The 16,989-nt window shown below is 38.1% G+C and overlaps 1 protein-coding gene across 1 annotated transcript in view; it reads left to right on the top strand.

Moving 5' to 3' along the window:
• Window positions 1-16,989, top strand: part of LOC139167142 (dystrophin-like) — a 1,540,372-nt gene that overhangs the window by 215,438 nt on the left and 1,307,945 nt on the right. Inside the window, exon 13 of the mRNA XM_070751563.1 lies at window positions 4,824-4,999. Coding sequence (XP_070607664.1) covers window positions 4,824-4,999 — 176 coding nt within the window. The remainder of the gene's footprint in view (window positions 1-4,823; window positions 5,000-16,989) is intronic.

Raw genomic sequence — 16,989 nt, forward strand, 5'->3', positions numbered from 1 at the left:
TCTTATATTTTTTCTGGAGAATCTTAGATGTACCTCCCTAGGGAGGTGGTGCTTTCGGGCATAATTAGTCTGGATTCTGTATACCTCATCAATCTCGTTAATGACCTCTTCACAGTTTCGTTGTAAAATACCTGCAACAATTGTTAACATGATTTGTCCTATATTTTCTCCTTCAGATTCTACTATAAAGTGATACCTCATGTTACAAACTTAATTGGCTCCAGGACAAGGTTTGTAAGGTGAAAGGTTTGTAAGACGAAACAATGTTTCCCATAGTAATCAATGGAAAAGTGATTAATGTGTGCAAGCCCGAAACTCACCCCTTTTGCCAGCCGAAGCACCCGTTTCTGTGCTGCTGGGATTCCCCTGAGGCTCCCCTCCCTGGGAAACCCCACATTCAGACTTCCGTGTTTTTGTGATGCTGCAGGGGAATCCCAGCAGGTGAATCCCAGCAGCGCAAAAATGGGTTCTTCGCTGGCAACGGAAGTCCGGAGATGGGGTTTCCCAGCGAGGGGAGCCTCAGTGAAATTGCAGCATCACAAAAACACAGAAGTCCTCAAAACCCCACCTCCAGACTTCCGTGTTTTTGTGATGCTGCAATTTCGCTGAGGCTCCCCTCACTGGGAAACCCCACCTCTGGACTTCCGTTGCCAGCGAAGCGCCTGTTTTTGTGCTGATGCGATTCCCCTGCAGCATCGCAAAAACACAGAAGTCCAGAGGTGGTGTTTCCCATGGAAGGGAGTCTCAGGGGAATCCCAGCAGCGCAAAAACGGGCGCTTCGTTGGCAACAGAAGTCCGGAGGCGGGGCATCCCAGTGACGGTGGCTTGGGTTTGTAAAATATTGTGAAAATAGTTTGAAAGAAGAGGCAAAAAAATCTTAAACTCCAGGTTTGTATCTCCAGGTTTGTTTGACGAGGGGTTTGTAAGACGAGGTATCACTGTATTTTGAAACCTTAAGAAGTCGGTGGACCTCTCCATCTCAAGATGGATTAAAGACTTCTTGAGATCCTTGTTGGTGTTGTTGAATTTTTGATCTACATAAATCTATTTTTTTTCATTCTGCTCAGTTCTTTTCTCTACTTTTATTATATGTTGTTCATTTTGTTTGTGTGACTATCTGAGTCGTTTCTAATCTATTTTCCAGCCTTGCAATGTCTGCTTTCAATTCTGTATGATTGTTAGTTATTAAATCTTGTAATTTCACCATCATCTCCTGCATCATATTCAGAGTATTATTCATATTCTGCATAAGGGTCGCACCACTTTTTTCTTTTTCTACCGCCAGCATCTCATCAATTTGACTCTGGGCTGCAGAAGAGGAGATATTTATATAGGTTGTTACAGTTTGCTTCTTACCGCCCTTCGATTGGTAGCTTGCCATCTCTTTTAATATCTGGTCTTGCTTTTCAAGTATTTTGAATATTCTATTCCAGATGACCATATAAAAGTTTCTGTTATATTAGCTAGGAGAATTAAATTGTATACTTATATGGACATATTAACTATCAGGTAATAGATACTGTCTTAATCATAAAAGGGGTTAAATTTAAATATATAAATATATAGTTTTTCTGTTAATAAATAATTTGTTATAGAATTACAATCTTATTAAAGAAGAGGTAAAAAGAGAGAAAAGAGGAAGAAAAAGAAAAAAGGAAACAGATAAAAATATCACTTTCTGTAAATACAATAATAATCAGTAATCGTTATGATGAATATTAAATATATAATTAAATATAGTTTTGAATGCAACTTTAAGTACTAAATTAAGTACTAAATACTAATTAGTATATACTAAATATAAATAGAATGAACTATATAGAGTATTAAATTTCTTTTAATATTTTATAAAAATATTTTATAATAGGAATAAAAGAAAAAAAAGGAGAAGAAAAGGAGAGAAAAAAGGGCAGGAGTGGAGAGGAGGAGAAAAAGGGAAATATAATGTATCCAAAATTCATATACCTTATATGATTTATAATATAATTTAAATAAATGTTCCTAATTCTTTTGCTGTTCCTTTAAGGTTCAGTCCACTTAGTTTTGCTTGTCTGTCCGGTAGAGAGTGGGAGGGTTCAAAAAATTCTTCCTGGTATCTGTTGTTTTAATCTTTCTCTGGTTTACCATTTCGGCCAATAAACTCTATGGTCTGTAGTCTCTATGGTCCTTAGTCTCTATGATTCCTTGGCACATACGTCACTTCCAGACTATTTTTGGATCACTTAATAGAGAAATAGAGGAAGAAAATGCCGGAAGCTAGGAACGCTGTCAATATTTCTAAACCCTCACCAGTTCCACCTCCACACACTTCAATTCTCAGCCCCTCACACCAACCATGAGAAACCAAACAAAGTCTTTCTGCACTCCACTCCCTCAGTCCCATTGTTTTTCGTTGTGGTTTCCTTTGATCTGCGAGTAGGCTTGGCAATTCCCTCAGTCTGTAGAGGGGGGCTCAGCATCTTTGCTCAATCCCTTAGTGTTCCTCCTCAAGCCAGCTCAGTTCCAGGAACCACAGTAGCTCCACCGGTCATAAAGTCCTATTTTTTAAAAAAATGTTCCTAGTCAGTCTTTCCTCTTGCTTCACCATGCACCACTCCTTGTTTCATTTGACGATTAGTAGCCGGCTGGCAGGCCAGTGAAGTAGGAAAAGCCAGAAGCAAGTAGTGATTCAATCCCAATTAATCCAATCAATCCAATCAATCCAATCAGTCAAGCCAGTGCCGACAAAAATACTTCTGGATTTTAAGGGAATAAAGTGAAATGATTGCCCAGATTAGGTTTCTACACAACTCCTCTCTGTACGATCCGGAGTGTGCTGTCCTTCTCGCTCTACTCGCTATAACCGCCTTGGTAATACATGTGCCCCTTTTGCTTATCACCTAATCCAGTTTTCTTTTCACAATGAGTCATTGATTCTTTCAGTTGTTAAATTATTAGATTATTAGATTATATAAAAATATTCTGTCATTGTAAGAATCCCAAAAATACAAAGCTTCATTTTACAGCGAACGGGTTGATCTGTCAATCTGATTTGCTTCCTCTTTTTGTGTCTGTCAAGGCTTCAGGCCCGCCATGCCGATCAGCAGCAGCAAGTTCCTTTGATTCCCAATAGGGAGAGTACCCTTCTCATCGGCAGGCAAATGCCTTTAACCCACCGATGCCTGGTTGTCCCCTCTTTGCCCATGTCACCCTCCAGACGAACTGTGTCTCGAAGGATTTCAGGAAACAGAGGAAAAAGCAACCTCAGGAGGGAGAGCTGAAGTACCTCAAGCGGCCACTGGAAATCCCTCAAGCAGCCAATTGAAGTCCCTCAAGTGGCCACCGGAAGTCCCTCAAGCGGTCACCAGAATTTCTTAATATGCGGGCATGTCTACCATATATGAAAATAAGTTCCTGCTTTTTCTTTACATCTCCAGCAATTTGGTTTGAGTTTGGGATACATTTGTACCAATCATGCGGGAGGGAGGTGCCACCTAAAATACATTTTATACAAATTTTCCTTGTATGCTGCTGATTTGGTCAGTTTATAATTTTTGTGCCATACTATTTATCCATGTTTATATTGTATTCCAAATTTTTATTCCAACTAATCATGTTCCCTTTTACAATGTGATCTTCCACTTTATATTTTAACAAAAAGTTATATATTGTGGATATTATTTTTTTGTCTTATTATCTGGTCAAATTCTGATTTTCCTTTTTGTATTTCAATTTTTCTTTTATCTTCCTCGAATCTTGTCTTTATTTGCATGTATGGCCACCAATCGAACATTATTCCTTCCTTATCTAATAGTGTAATTGTTTTGAGTTTCCCTCTTTCATCTAATATTTCGTAGTATGTAACCATTTTTTTGAGATCCACTGTATTAGGATGCATGATAGCTTCCATACTGGAAAACCATCCTGGGTCTTGAGGATAATGATGTTTTTTTAATTTTTGACCATATTTCATAAATTGCATTTTTAACTTTTTGTCTTTTAAAATATGTATGGGTTTTATCTTTTCTGTCCCAGAGAAGTGCATGCCAACCCACAGATAAGTAATGTCCCTCTAGCAGAAGGAGTCTTTTATTTTGAGTCTCTCAGCCAGGTTATTATTACTGCTTGGTAGTATAGTTTGAAGTCAGGAAGTCCAAATCCCTCCTGTTTTCTACTGATTTATTCCTGACAGGAAGTACTAACTCACTCATATCAGGCAGAGCAGAAGGCCCTGGCTGTTGTTCCAACCCTGACCCCTCATCACTTTCACTATCACTCTGAGGTACCAGAAATACAGCACACTTGCCTCGCCCCTCCACAGTCTCTGCATCCTCGGAGCCCATGATTATTTGTGCAGGATATGAGCGAACCACAACAAATAACTTCAGTAATAGACATGCAAACAGAAAATAAATGAAATGCTTGTGAAGATTTAATAGATTTTTTAAAAAAAATCTTAGATTTTTAAAAAAACATTTGCCTTTTCCCTGATGAAGTAGCTATATTAAAAAGAGGGCAGGAGTATCCAAATGTGTATATTGTATAATTTGCCTTATATAATTCAACACACACACACCCTCCGCTTTTGCTTTACTTGGTATAAAATGTGCTACAAATACATTCTGCTTGAGTTTGCTTCTCATTTTAATACTGACCTTTTTCTTGACTTATTCACCTAGCATGAGTCAGATAAAACAATTTGGTTGCAGTACAATACAGTGGTTTTTCGTTCTGAAGGTCATGAATAAAAAATAAAAATTTCTCTTTATGTTTTATTATCGCTCTAAACATCTTAATTAAAGCCTTTCAGCTAATTTTGATTTCGGCTTCAAATCTTCTCACAGATTTCACAAGCTGTTGCTGCCACTCAAACATCACTAACACAGACTACAGTAATGGAAACTGTGACTATGGTGACCACCAGAGAGCAGATCCTGGTTAAACATGGTAAAGAGGAGCTCCCACAAGTGCCACCTCCCAAGAAAAGGCAAATTGTTGTAGATTCAGAAATTAGGAAAAGGTAAGAACTGAATAAATGAAGACACTTTTGTCAAAAAAATTTGAAACCATCAATACTTAATACCTTATGTTTATTTTTTAAATTATTATTATTATTAGGTAGGTTTGTTTTATTCTTTGGAGAATTTTATAGTGGAGATGGGCAGCTTTTGTAATTAATAAATTAAAGTTTGTTTTCTACATATAGAACTTTATCTGAAAGATTTTGAAGCAAATATAAATTTTGCACCAGGTTGTTATTTACTACTATATTTATACTTTTACTTTTTATTATTTAGGTAACTATTGTAGGCATCAAAAATTGCAGTCAATAAATTGCCACAGAATTCCCCCTTAACAAAACAGAAACAAAAATGATTGCAGAGACAGAGTACATTTTCAAAAAGCACAAAATACATTATTTATATATTATATATTTATCCCTTTGTTCAGAGTTGTAACTGCATTTCATTTTGTTCCAACAATCCTGTAGTGAAGACTGAGTTTAGAGAGAGCCCCAGTGAGCACTTTGAAAATGTCTGAATACTAACAAGCCTGAAATATAACTCCTTCCCCCCAAAAAAATTAATTGCTGCACAAGCATTAAGTCAACCTCAGTTCAGAAAATTAAGTAAAGTTGGATCTGCTGACATGAGAAACCATCATGAAATCTTGTAAGCTAGACTAATCTGGAAATTTTGTGGGGGGGGGGGAAAGAATTCAGAGGGGAAGGTGCTCATTACTTTTTATTTCCAAGCTTTAATATTTTGCTGTGGTGGGTTATTTCAGAAAAAATATATCCTTCTAACAAAATATATGTTATTACTAACATATAATCCAGTGATAATAATTTTTACGTATGATTTTACAGTATGTTGTAAACAAGTAATAATAAATAATAAACATATTGTTTTCATTATGTTGTATGCCACCCTGAGTTGCTTTGAGAAGGGCAGCATAAAAGTCTAATAAACAAACAAACAAATAAATAAGTAAATAAATAAAAATAATAATTTTAAAGCATGAAATCAGGAAATAAACATTAACACGTATACTATAGGGTTCCTGCTAGGGCAGGGGGTTGAACTCGATGGCCTTCATGGTCCCTTTCAACTCTAACAATCAATCAATCAATAAATAAATAAATATGATTGTAGGCGAGTGGATGAGTGAGATGAATGAGAACGGAGGCAAGAAGCGAGGTGTAAGACCAAAAATGCAGAGCCTGAGTGTGCCCACACTGTGGCTAGTGAGAGTGGCAGCTGGAGGCAATGGAGGTTTCAGCGAGAAGAGTGAAGAGAGCAAAGAATGGAACAAAGGGCACCTGAGGAGATAAACAATGGTGAGAATGATGACAGAAAAGAACAGCAGATGATAGATGACACAGATTCCAGCTGATGGGACCCTAGCTGGAGCCGACAGATGAGAGCGGTTGGTGGATGGTGACCAAACCTACCAGGAATTGGGTGAGAGCCATGGACAGAGGTACCGAGAGTGACTAAGAGACTACAACAGAGGGATATCATCTATCTAATACCATTATTTTTTCTTCAAAAATTGAGACACTGGGAAATTAGGTCTTATGCCAATGCTCCTTTTAATCAAATTTCTGACTTTTATTACTACGGCTGATTTGAATCCTGTGAGGGAAAATAATAATAAAGACCTTATGAAACATGTGAATTCTGTAACATCAGCTTCATACTGCAAGGGCAATGTCCCCACTGGAATTGGATGATTAGAATTGGGACCTTGAAGATCATTGTTCCCCTTCCTCGGAAGGAAAAAAGGAAGACCCCCACAACAGAAGGATAGAAGTGGATAGGGATATTTTGCTATACTGTTTTGTATTTTTATAGCTGTTTGTGCATGGGAGGGATTATTGGGGAGTGAATTGTGGGGAGGGGAGGGAAAGGGTTTTAATCATTTTAACTAGATAAGAGGGTGGGTGGGGAGCGAGTGCTGGTGTGAATGGCATTAATAAGCAAGGGGGGATGATTACACCATTTTACAGTGGTTCTCCTCCTATCTCTCTGGTCGTTCACAGTCGGTGTTAGTGGGGGGCAGGGGTCCATCCCTTGGCCCCTACTTTGTGGGGTGCCACAGGGGTTTGTCCTCTCCCACCTACTATTTAACATTTATGTGAAGTTGCTGGATGAGATCATTTGACAGCATGGGGTGAGGTGTCATCAGTACGCTGATGAGACCTAGCTATACATCTCCATCCCATGCCAATTCAGTGAAGCAGTGGATGTGATGTGCCAGTGCCTGGAAGCTGTAAGGTCTGAATGGAAGCCAACAAGGTCAAGCTCAACCCAGACAAGACTGAGTGGCTATGGCCATTTCCTCCTAAGGACTATTCTATCTGTCCATACGTTGTTCTGGGGGGGGGGGACTTTGATCCCCTCAGACAAGGTCCGCAACTTGGGTGTCCTCCTGGATGCACAGCTGAGCCTTTATCACCATCTCTAGGCAGTGGCCAGGGGGACCCTAGCAGTTGCAGCCCTTTTTGGACCAGGAGACTTTATGCACAGTCATTCAGGCCATCTTCACCTCCCATCGTGAATATTGCAATGCACTCTACTTGGGCTACCCTTGAAGAGTGTTTAGAGACTGCAGATAGTCCAGAATGCAGCCATGTGAGCTGTCATGTGTATGACTCAGTATACCCATATAACACATATGCTCCATGAGCTGCACTAGCTACTGATTAGTCTCCAGTCACAATTAAAGGTGTTATTACCTATAAAGCCCTACATGGCTTAGGGCCAGACTATTTGTGGGACCATCTCCTGCCGTATGGCCTCCTGCACAGGGTTGGCCTTCTCCGGCGCCTGTCAACTAACTAACTCCCCCCCCCCCAAGTCCATACTGCTACCACTATACTGGCCTTCCGAAAGGCTACAAAGACCTGGCTTTACCAGCAGGCCTGGGGGCCATGAACTTTTTGTCTTTCATGGCCAAATAATACTGAATGTTATGTATGTGTTGACTGGATTGTTGAGACATGGGTTTTAACTGGGGTTATTTTAATTAATGTTTTAATTTATACAGTATTTGACTTCTTTTTATTGTAAATTGTAGTTTTATATTGTTGTAAGGCTCTCTGAGTCCTTCAGGATTAGGCAGCATAGAAGTCAAACGAATGAATGAATGAATGAATGAATGAATGAATGAAGGAAGGAAGGAAGGAAGGAAGGAAGGAAGGAAGGAAGGAACAAACAAATATTAAACTAGGTAAAGTGGAATTTAAACTAGGTAAAGGGGACAGAGATGTAACTGATGTGGATGATTTATGTCCCTGACCAACGAGGATAAATCAATTTGTTGAAGTTTATGAAAAGACAGCTGTAAATGAAATAGATGTAGTTGTTGATGATAAAGGGACAAACAAATAATGATAATAATGTTCTTCATGTAATGTGCACGAATGCTTGAAGCTTGAGCAACAAGCTCTGTGAGTTAATGGCCATAACATCTAGAGATAATTTGGATCTGGTTGCCATAACTGAGACATGCTTTAAGGACTCCAATGAATTGGAAATATCCATACCAGGATATATACATATATACATAGGAAGGATAGAGTAGAGTCCCTTCTGTCCCTATGTCAGCTGCCACAGTCAGAACTTAGAATAAATAAAACTCAGAGTCCTTTTTTAAGGTTCAAAGGATCAAAGTCAGAACTGGAAGCATCTTAGTCAAAGCAAACACTGGAGAAAAAGGCGCAATACATGCGTATATCAAACCCCCTTTTTAACCCCCCTTGGGAAAATGGCCAATCCCTAGTGTCCAGGACCGTCAGGTGGATGTATCTTCATCCCACATCACATTTATGGAATGTACTTCTAAAGGTCTCCTTCAGGTCACCTGGTTTCAAGGAAAATGAAACTTATGCCTCTTCATAGGGCCTCCTGCTCTCTTCCCCCCTTCACCATTACTATTGACCCCTCCCCATTACTATTTGCAACCAAGCGTAGAAATGCACAAACATAGTGAAGGTTGACATTCAGACCCACTGGAACAGGACTTTAGTCCTAAAAGACACAAAAAGACAACAAACAATATATACAATCATACATTAGGATTTCTCAGGGTATTTCACTCTAAACTGATCAATCTCCCTCTGGGCATTCATGTGTTTCTCATCGACCCACTCAGCATGAGATGCGTGGAAGTGTTTCCATGCCACTAAGTACTAAAGTTTGCCTCTATGCTTCCTAGAATCAAGAACTTCTTTAACCTCAAAATGTCGCTCTCCTTCAATGAGCAAGGGTGGAGGGGGCTCTGCTTGAGCAGGACGCAAGTTGGATGTGCGTTCCGGTTTAAGTAAGCTAACATGAAACACTGGGTGAATCTTCCTTAATATTTTTGGTAGGTCCAACTTCATAGCTACCAAATTCACCACCTGCCCCCAACTTCTTTGACTTTTGGGTGGACCTTAAGAACTTTGTAGAGAGGTAAACTCTATCCCCCACTTTGTAATTCACCGCACCACTCCTTTTCTTGTCGGCCTGCACCTTATGGGCATTATGAGCCTCATCAAGTGCTTTATGAGCTACTGGCCCATTTGCTTTCCACTGGGTTACCTATTCCTTTAAAGAAGGATGTTTAGGTTCTAGAGCATTTTGGAATTCCTCTACCAAGTTGTCTGGAAGATCGGCCTTTGAACTCTGCTTCCTGGTGATTGCCGGGCACGCCCTTTGTTGTGCCGCGATCATTGGTTGGACTATCTCCAATCTACCACTGTCTCCAATCTACCACAACCTAGAGAGGGTGTCTGCCACAAAATTACTTCCTCCAGGTATATAGCGCAACGCGAAGCTGAACCAACTAAAATGCTGCGCCCATCTAGCTTGCTTGGGGGACAGTTTCCTGGAGGTTTTTAAAGCCTCTAAAATTTTGTGATCAGTCCACACCTCAAAAGGTTGTTTAGCTCCCTCTAGGAAGTGCCTCCAGAAGAGTAGGGCCCAGCACACTGCAAATGCTTCTTTCTCCCATACTGCCCACCTATGTTCAGTCTCAGTGAGTTTCCTAGAGGTGTATGCACAGGGGCGAAGGCCCTGCTCTTCGTCCTCCTGCAGCAGCACCGCTCCCATGACCACATCGCTTGCATCTACTTGAACTACCAAGGGACGTTCTAAATCAGGGTGTTTGAAGATGGGCTCACCCGCAAACAGTCTCTTTAACTTTTCAAAAGCCGCTTAACATTCCATGGTCCACTGTAATGGGCCATTCGGTTTAAGCTTACCTTCTCCCTTAGTTTTCAACGGATTCATGATTAGCAGTGCTATTTGGGAGAACGCTGGAATAAACTGTTCATAAAAGTTGGCAAAGCCTAGAAAACTCTGCAATTGTTTTCTAGTGCATGGGGCCTCCCACTCCAGGACTGCCCTCACTTTCTCAGGATCCATCTCCAACCCCTGGTGTGAGATGCGGTAGCCCAAATAGTCAATTTTACTCTGGTGAAATTTTGACAATTTCACATATAACTCTGTGGCCTTAAGTTTCTTTAGAACCTCCCTCACAAGGGTCACATGTTCCTCTAGTGTTTCTGAAAATATTAATATGTCATCAAGGTAGATCAAGACTCCCTTATATAAATGTTCGTGCAACACCTCATTAATTAATTGCATGAAAACTCCTGGTGCCCCCTGTAGACCAAATGGGAGCATTCTAAATTGGAAACACCCTAAGGGAGTATTGAAAGCTGTTTTCCATTCATCTCTTTCCTTGATGTGAACTCTATAGTAAGCCTCATGCAAATCCAACTTCGTGAAAAACTTCCCCTTAGGCAAATAGGTCAGCGTATCCTTCATAAGATAGATAGATAGATTTTTATTGGCCAAGTGTGATTGGACACACAAGGAATTTGTCTTGGTGCATATGCTCTCAGCGTACATAAAATAAAATATACATTTGTCAATAATCATGTGGTACAACACTTAATTGTCATAGGGGTCAAATAAGCAATGAAGAAGCAATATTAATAAAAATCTTAGGATATAAGGAACAAGTTACAGTCATACATTCAACATGGGAGGAAATGGGTGATAGGAATGATGAGAAAAACTAGTAGAATAGAAGTGCAGATTTAGTAGAAAGTCTGACAGTGTTCAGGAAATTATTTGTTTAGTAGAGTGTTGGCGTTCTGAAAAAAACTGTTCTTGTGTCTAGTTGTCTTGGTGTGCAGTTGTCTGTAGCGACGTTTTGAGGGTAGGAGTTGAAACAATTTGTGTACAGGATGTGAGGGGTCAGTAAATATTTTCCCCGCCCTCTTTTTGACTCGTGCAGTATACAGGTCCTCAATGGAAGGCAGGTTGGCAGCAATTGTTTTTTCTGCAGTTCTGATTATCCTCTGAAGTCTGTGTCGGTCTTGTTGGGTTGCAGCATCAAACCAGACGGTTATAGAGATGCAGATGACAGACTCAATGATTCCTCTGTAGAACTGTATCAGCAGCTCCTTGGGCAGTTTGAGCTTCCTGAGCTGGCGCAGAAAGAACATTCTTTGTTGTGCTTTTTTGATGATGTTTTTGATGTTAGGTGACCATTTAAGGTCTTGAGATATGATAGAACCTAGAAATTTGAAGGTCTCTACTGTTGATACTGTGTTGTCTAGTATTGTAAGAGGTGGAAGGGTGGAAGGGTTTCTCTGAAAGTCTACTACCATTTCTACGGTTTTGAGTGTGTTCAGTTCTAGATTGTTCTGGTCACACCACAAGGAGAGTTGTTCAACTTTCCGTCTGTATGCGGATTCATCATTGTCTCGAATGAGTCCGATCACTGTTGTATCATCTGCAAACTTTAGTAGTTTAACAGATGGATCATTTGAGATGCAGTCATTAGTGTATAGAGAGAAGAGAAGTGGTGAGAGTACACAGCCTTGGGGGGCACCTGTGCTAATTGTACATGTATCTGATGTGATGTGGTAGGGGGTACACATTATGCATTCAAATTGTATTTAAATTTCGATAATACACTACGAGTCACAGAGACCCATCCTTCTTCTCCTGGAACAGGATGGGGGCTGCCATCTGCGGCCTAGCTGGCTGAATAAAGCCCCTTGCTAAGTTCTTGTCAATGAACCTGCGGTATTCCCCCAGTTCGCCAGGGGTTAAAGAATACATCTTTAGTTTTGGCAGCTTAACCCCAGGTAGCATCTCAATGCTACAGTTGGTGGCCCGATGGGGTGGCAGTGTATCTGCCTCCTGTTCACTGAAAACTCCCTTGAGGTCCCAGTACTCACTAGGGATTTTTTCCTCCCCTTCGATTTTCTCCATGCCGGGAGAGTTTCTCTGGCCCAATTCTGCTAGAACAAACCCCAGTTAATTCTTCCGCTGGTAAGTAACAGTCATGGCTCCGGTACACCAATTAATTTTGGGGTTCCACTTCTGCAACCTCGGTAATCCCAAAATGACTGCACTGTTCGGTAGGGGCTCCAAAATAAATTGTGTAGTCTCTTGATGGGACCCGATTGTCATGATTAAAGTTTCAATCTCATGTGTGGCCGGCTTCCCCCCTGCCATCGACCCATCCAGTTGGGTAAATGAGATGGGGTTCTCAGGCCTCGTAACTTAAGGCCCAAATTCTCCGCCACCTCTGGAGACAAAAGATTCCTGCTACAGCCCGAATCCAAAAGGGCTAATATTGTTCCCCTTGTCCCCCCCTGTTGGGTCCCGTAGTGTGATGGGAATGTATATGTATCCGGGGGGGGGGATTTACTGACACAGCTTCTTCAGGCTCGCTGTCCATGACGATCGGATGTGCCAGAGGTCCCAGCTCCTCCCCTTTCAGGGGAGCAACCTCTACGGCATCCTTCCCTATTCACCCAGCATCTGGGGTTTTCTTGGTGTGTTGCTCCTGCTTCTTTCCACCAGTAGGGGTCACTCTCGGCACAGGTTTGGCTAGACACTCTGCTGCACGATGCCCCTCCTTCTCGCAACAGAAGCAAGCTGTAGGCCTGGTTTTCTCGGAGCTTGATCTGGCACTTTTCCCCGTCCCCCCCTCCCACGAGGGGGAACTTCTCTCACGCTGGCCTCTCAGGGTGTCAATCTCCACCTCTGCTGCCAACTGGAACCATCTACTGAGGTTTCCTTTAAAAAAAATTTTTTTAAATTTTTTTTCAAAAGACAGACAAGAACAGACAACATTAAACATTTAAGGAGCTACCATTGCTCCGCTTGTCATAGAAGTCTAACTAATACAAAAAGAGAAACCTAACTGTAATCAGATCAATACAGAAATATCACACGTGCACATTATATTCTTGTTAAGTTTAACTCTATATTCTTTATGTTAATTAAGTTTCTTATCTATAAAATGTCAAATACTTATTAAAAAAATAAAATATAGAAAATATCACTTCTAACTTTATCATACTATAAAGATAATATAACAAAGACTCTATGTTTATCTTGTTTTTAAGCTATTACACTCTATAAACCTTCAAAACGATAAGTTCAAACAATTATAAGTTCTTACTTATTTGATTTTAAATGCTATTTTTAAATTTCCACCATTCATATACTTTATCCCATATTTTATAAAATTCTGTTTCAACTTGATTATTCGAACGTTTTGTCATCATGTCTAATTCTGCACATTCCATAATTTTTTTAAATACCTCTACATCCTTTGGTATTTCCTTTTCTTTCCATTTCTGTGCAAATGTAATTCTTGCCGCGACCAATATATATATTATTAAATTATTATTATTTTTTTAATACTTCGTATTTGAAATACCCAATAGGAAGAATTCAGGAGATTTTTTAATCTTCTCCTTTGTTATTTTGTTTATCCATTTCTCTACTTTATTCCAATATTTCTTAGCTTCAGAACATGTCCACCATGCATGGTAATATGTACCAGTTTCTTTTTTACATTTCCAACAGACAGATGAAGCAGTCGGAAACATTTTGGAAATTCTATATGGTGGAAGGTTCCATCTATAAAACATCTTAATTTGATTTTCTTTAAAGGAAATTGATTTTGTTATTTTCCAATTATACACCCATATCTTTTCCCATGTTTCTAAATTTATCTCTTTGCCAAAATTTTTGCACCAACTGATCATGTTGTCTTTCAAAATCCAACCTATCGTTCTATGATTTATTAAATATTTATATACATTTACAATTAACTTCACTTGATTTTGAAGTAATAATTTACTTAATACATTATTTTCTTTTCTAAAAATATAAGTTTTTATATCCATTTGATATCTGGAACTAATCTGTGTATATTGCCACCAATCTAAGTCAATACCTAATTCTTGTAACTCTTGTTTTGTTCTTAATTTTAATTGATTATCCAATAAATCTCTATATTTCCAAATCTTACCTTCTTTTGTGAAATTCGGGTGGGTAATGGCTTCAATAGGTGAAATCCATTCTGGCATTACTAAAAAATGGTTTTTCTTTATTTCAATTCATACATCAATCAATGCTTTCCTAATGTTATTTTTAAAATATGAGTGTGTTTTTAACTTTTCATACCATATAAAAGCATGCCAACCTAACATTAAGTCAAATTAAGTAACCTTTGATTTTCTAAGGTCAACCACTCTTTTATCCATGTTAGGGCGGTGGCATAATAATATAATTTCCAATTTGGGAGGCCAAGGCCTCCTCTTTCTTTGCGATCTTCTAATGAGTTTTGTTTTATTCTTGGTTTCTTACCTGGCCATATAAATTTTTTAATTATCTTATTTAGTTCTGCAAAAAAATTTGATCCGGGATTTATTGGGATAACTTGAAAAAGAAACAAAATTTTGGGGAAAATATTCATTTTAATTGTAGAAATTCTTCCCACTAGTGATAATTGCAGATTGCTCCAGACTTCTAAATCTTTTTTAATCTGACCTAATAATTTTAAATAGTTATCATTTTTTAAGGATATGGCTTTGGAAGTCATCCATAAACCTAAGTATTTCACCTTTTTTGTAATTTTCATGTTTGTTAAATCTTCTAAATGTTTTCTCTGTATTCTCTGTATCTGTAGAAATTTAGATTTGTTGTAAATTGTTTTTTCACTTTGTTGTGAGCCGCCCCGAGTCTGCGGAGAGGGGCAGCATACAAATCTAAATAAACATAAACAAATCTAAATAAACATATTTTTTGTTAGTATCTGTGTCTTTTCTTTCTTTATTTTCAATCCTGCAACATTCCCATATTCTTCAATTAGATTTATTAACCTTGAGATAGATACTGTAGGGTCTTCTAAAATAAAGACCACATCATCAGCAAATGCTTGTACTTTATAGGTCTCTTTTTAAATCTTCAATACTTTTATTTCCCTATCAGCTCTTATTTTTATCAACAGTGCTTCTAATGTTAAAATAAATAATAATGGTGATATTGGACAGCCTTGTCTTATTCCTCGTTGTATTGCTACCTTTTCTGTCTGCTCACTATTTATTATAATTCTAGCTGTTTGTTCAGTATATATGGCATCTATTATGTTAAAAAACTTTGTTCCAACCTCCATCTTATTTAATTGTATTTTCATAAAATTCCAATCTATGTTATCAAATGCTTTTTTTGCATCTAAAAATATAAGTGACATTTGTTTTTCTGGGTGCTGTTCATAGTATTCTAATGTATTTACTATTATTCTTAAATTATTTTTATTTTTTATTTTTTTATTTTTTAAAAAATAATTTCTATTAATTTACAAAGAGTTATATACAAAGGGAGGAAGATGCATCTTAATTGATAACATTATGATAACATATACCCGCGGGCATAATATGATTATTCTATTCAGTTACACTTTGTCTAATCAATATACATATCAGAATCATAACCTATTATGGCTGAAATACGATATCTTTATAGTTCGTTATCCTTTAAGTCTTCTGGGTCTTCCTCCCATCCCCTTCCCCCCACTGAACTGTGATAGTTCTAAAAAAGTTTAGATTGTTAATTGGGCGGCATATGGTTGCCGCGGTTTTTTTGTTATTTTATTTTTATCAATACATTTCTAAATTACACTTGAGAGGAGATCGTATTGGATTGATCAAAATATTCATAATAATCCGTTATAACCATTCAGAGTTTTACGTTTTGTATAGCCATTTCTACGCTATCCATTAATATATTTTAATCTACATTTTATATTATTTCCTTGTTTTTCTTTCCTTTTTCCATTTGTTTTTTATTTTTTACCCAGTCGTAAAATTTTTCCCAATTCTTATAGAATCTCGAATCTTCTTTATTTTTAAGTTTTTGGGTGAGCCTATCCATTTCTGCACAATCATAATTTTTTTTAATAATTTCTCTTTCATTTGGTGTATTGTCTCTTTTCCAATTTTGTGCTATTGTGATTCTTGTAGCTGTAATTATATGTTGTATTAGGTATGTGTCTTCTTTTTTATTTTTCGAATCCATTATGCTCAGGAGGAATATTTCTGGTGTAAGTTTTAATGAGATTGCTGTGATTTGTTGTATCCATATTTGAATTTTTTTCCATAGTTTTTTTATGGGAGGGCATGTCCACCATAGATGAAAGAAGGTTCCGGCTTTGCTATTGCATCTCCAACAGTTTGGTTTTATGTTGGGGTAGATCTTGGCCAGTCTCGTTGGTGATAAGTGCCATCTATAAAACATTTTTTGTAGATTTTCTTTATACGGAACTGATTTAGTAATTTTCAGGGTTCTCCACATTTGTTCCCATTGTTCAATATAAATGCTATGACCTATGTTTTTGGCCCAGGTGATCATATTTTCTTTTACTAATTCAGTTTCCATAGTGTACCCCATTATATAATTATACATTTTGGTTATAAATTTTTTCCCATACCCTAATAATATTTTATCAATTATACTATCTTTTTCTTGGATTCCTTCTTTCTTTTTGTCTTTATTCCATTTCGTCAAAATTTGGGCGTAGGACCACCAGTCAATATCGATATTTTGGTTTCGTAGTTGTTGTCTAGATTTTATACCCCCTTTCTCATCTAGTGTGTGATTATAATTCAGTACTTTTTGTGTTTGAAATAGGTTAGGGTGTCTA

The sequence above is a fragment of the Erythrolamprus reginae genome, chromosome 4 (assembly GCF_031021105.1).
Source record: "Erythrolamprus reginae isolate rEryReg1 chromosome 4, rEryReg1.hap1, whole genome shotgun sequence".
Classification (NCBI taxonomy): Eukaryota; Metazoa; Chordata; class Lepidosauria; order Squamata; family Dipsadidae; genus Erythrolamprus; species Erythrolamprus reginae.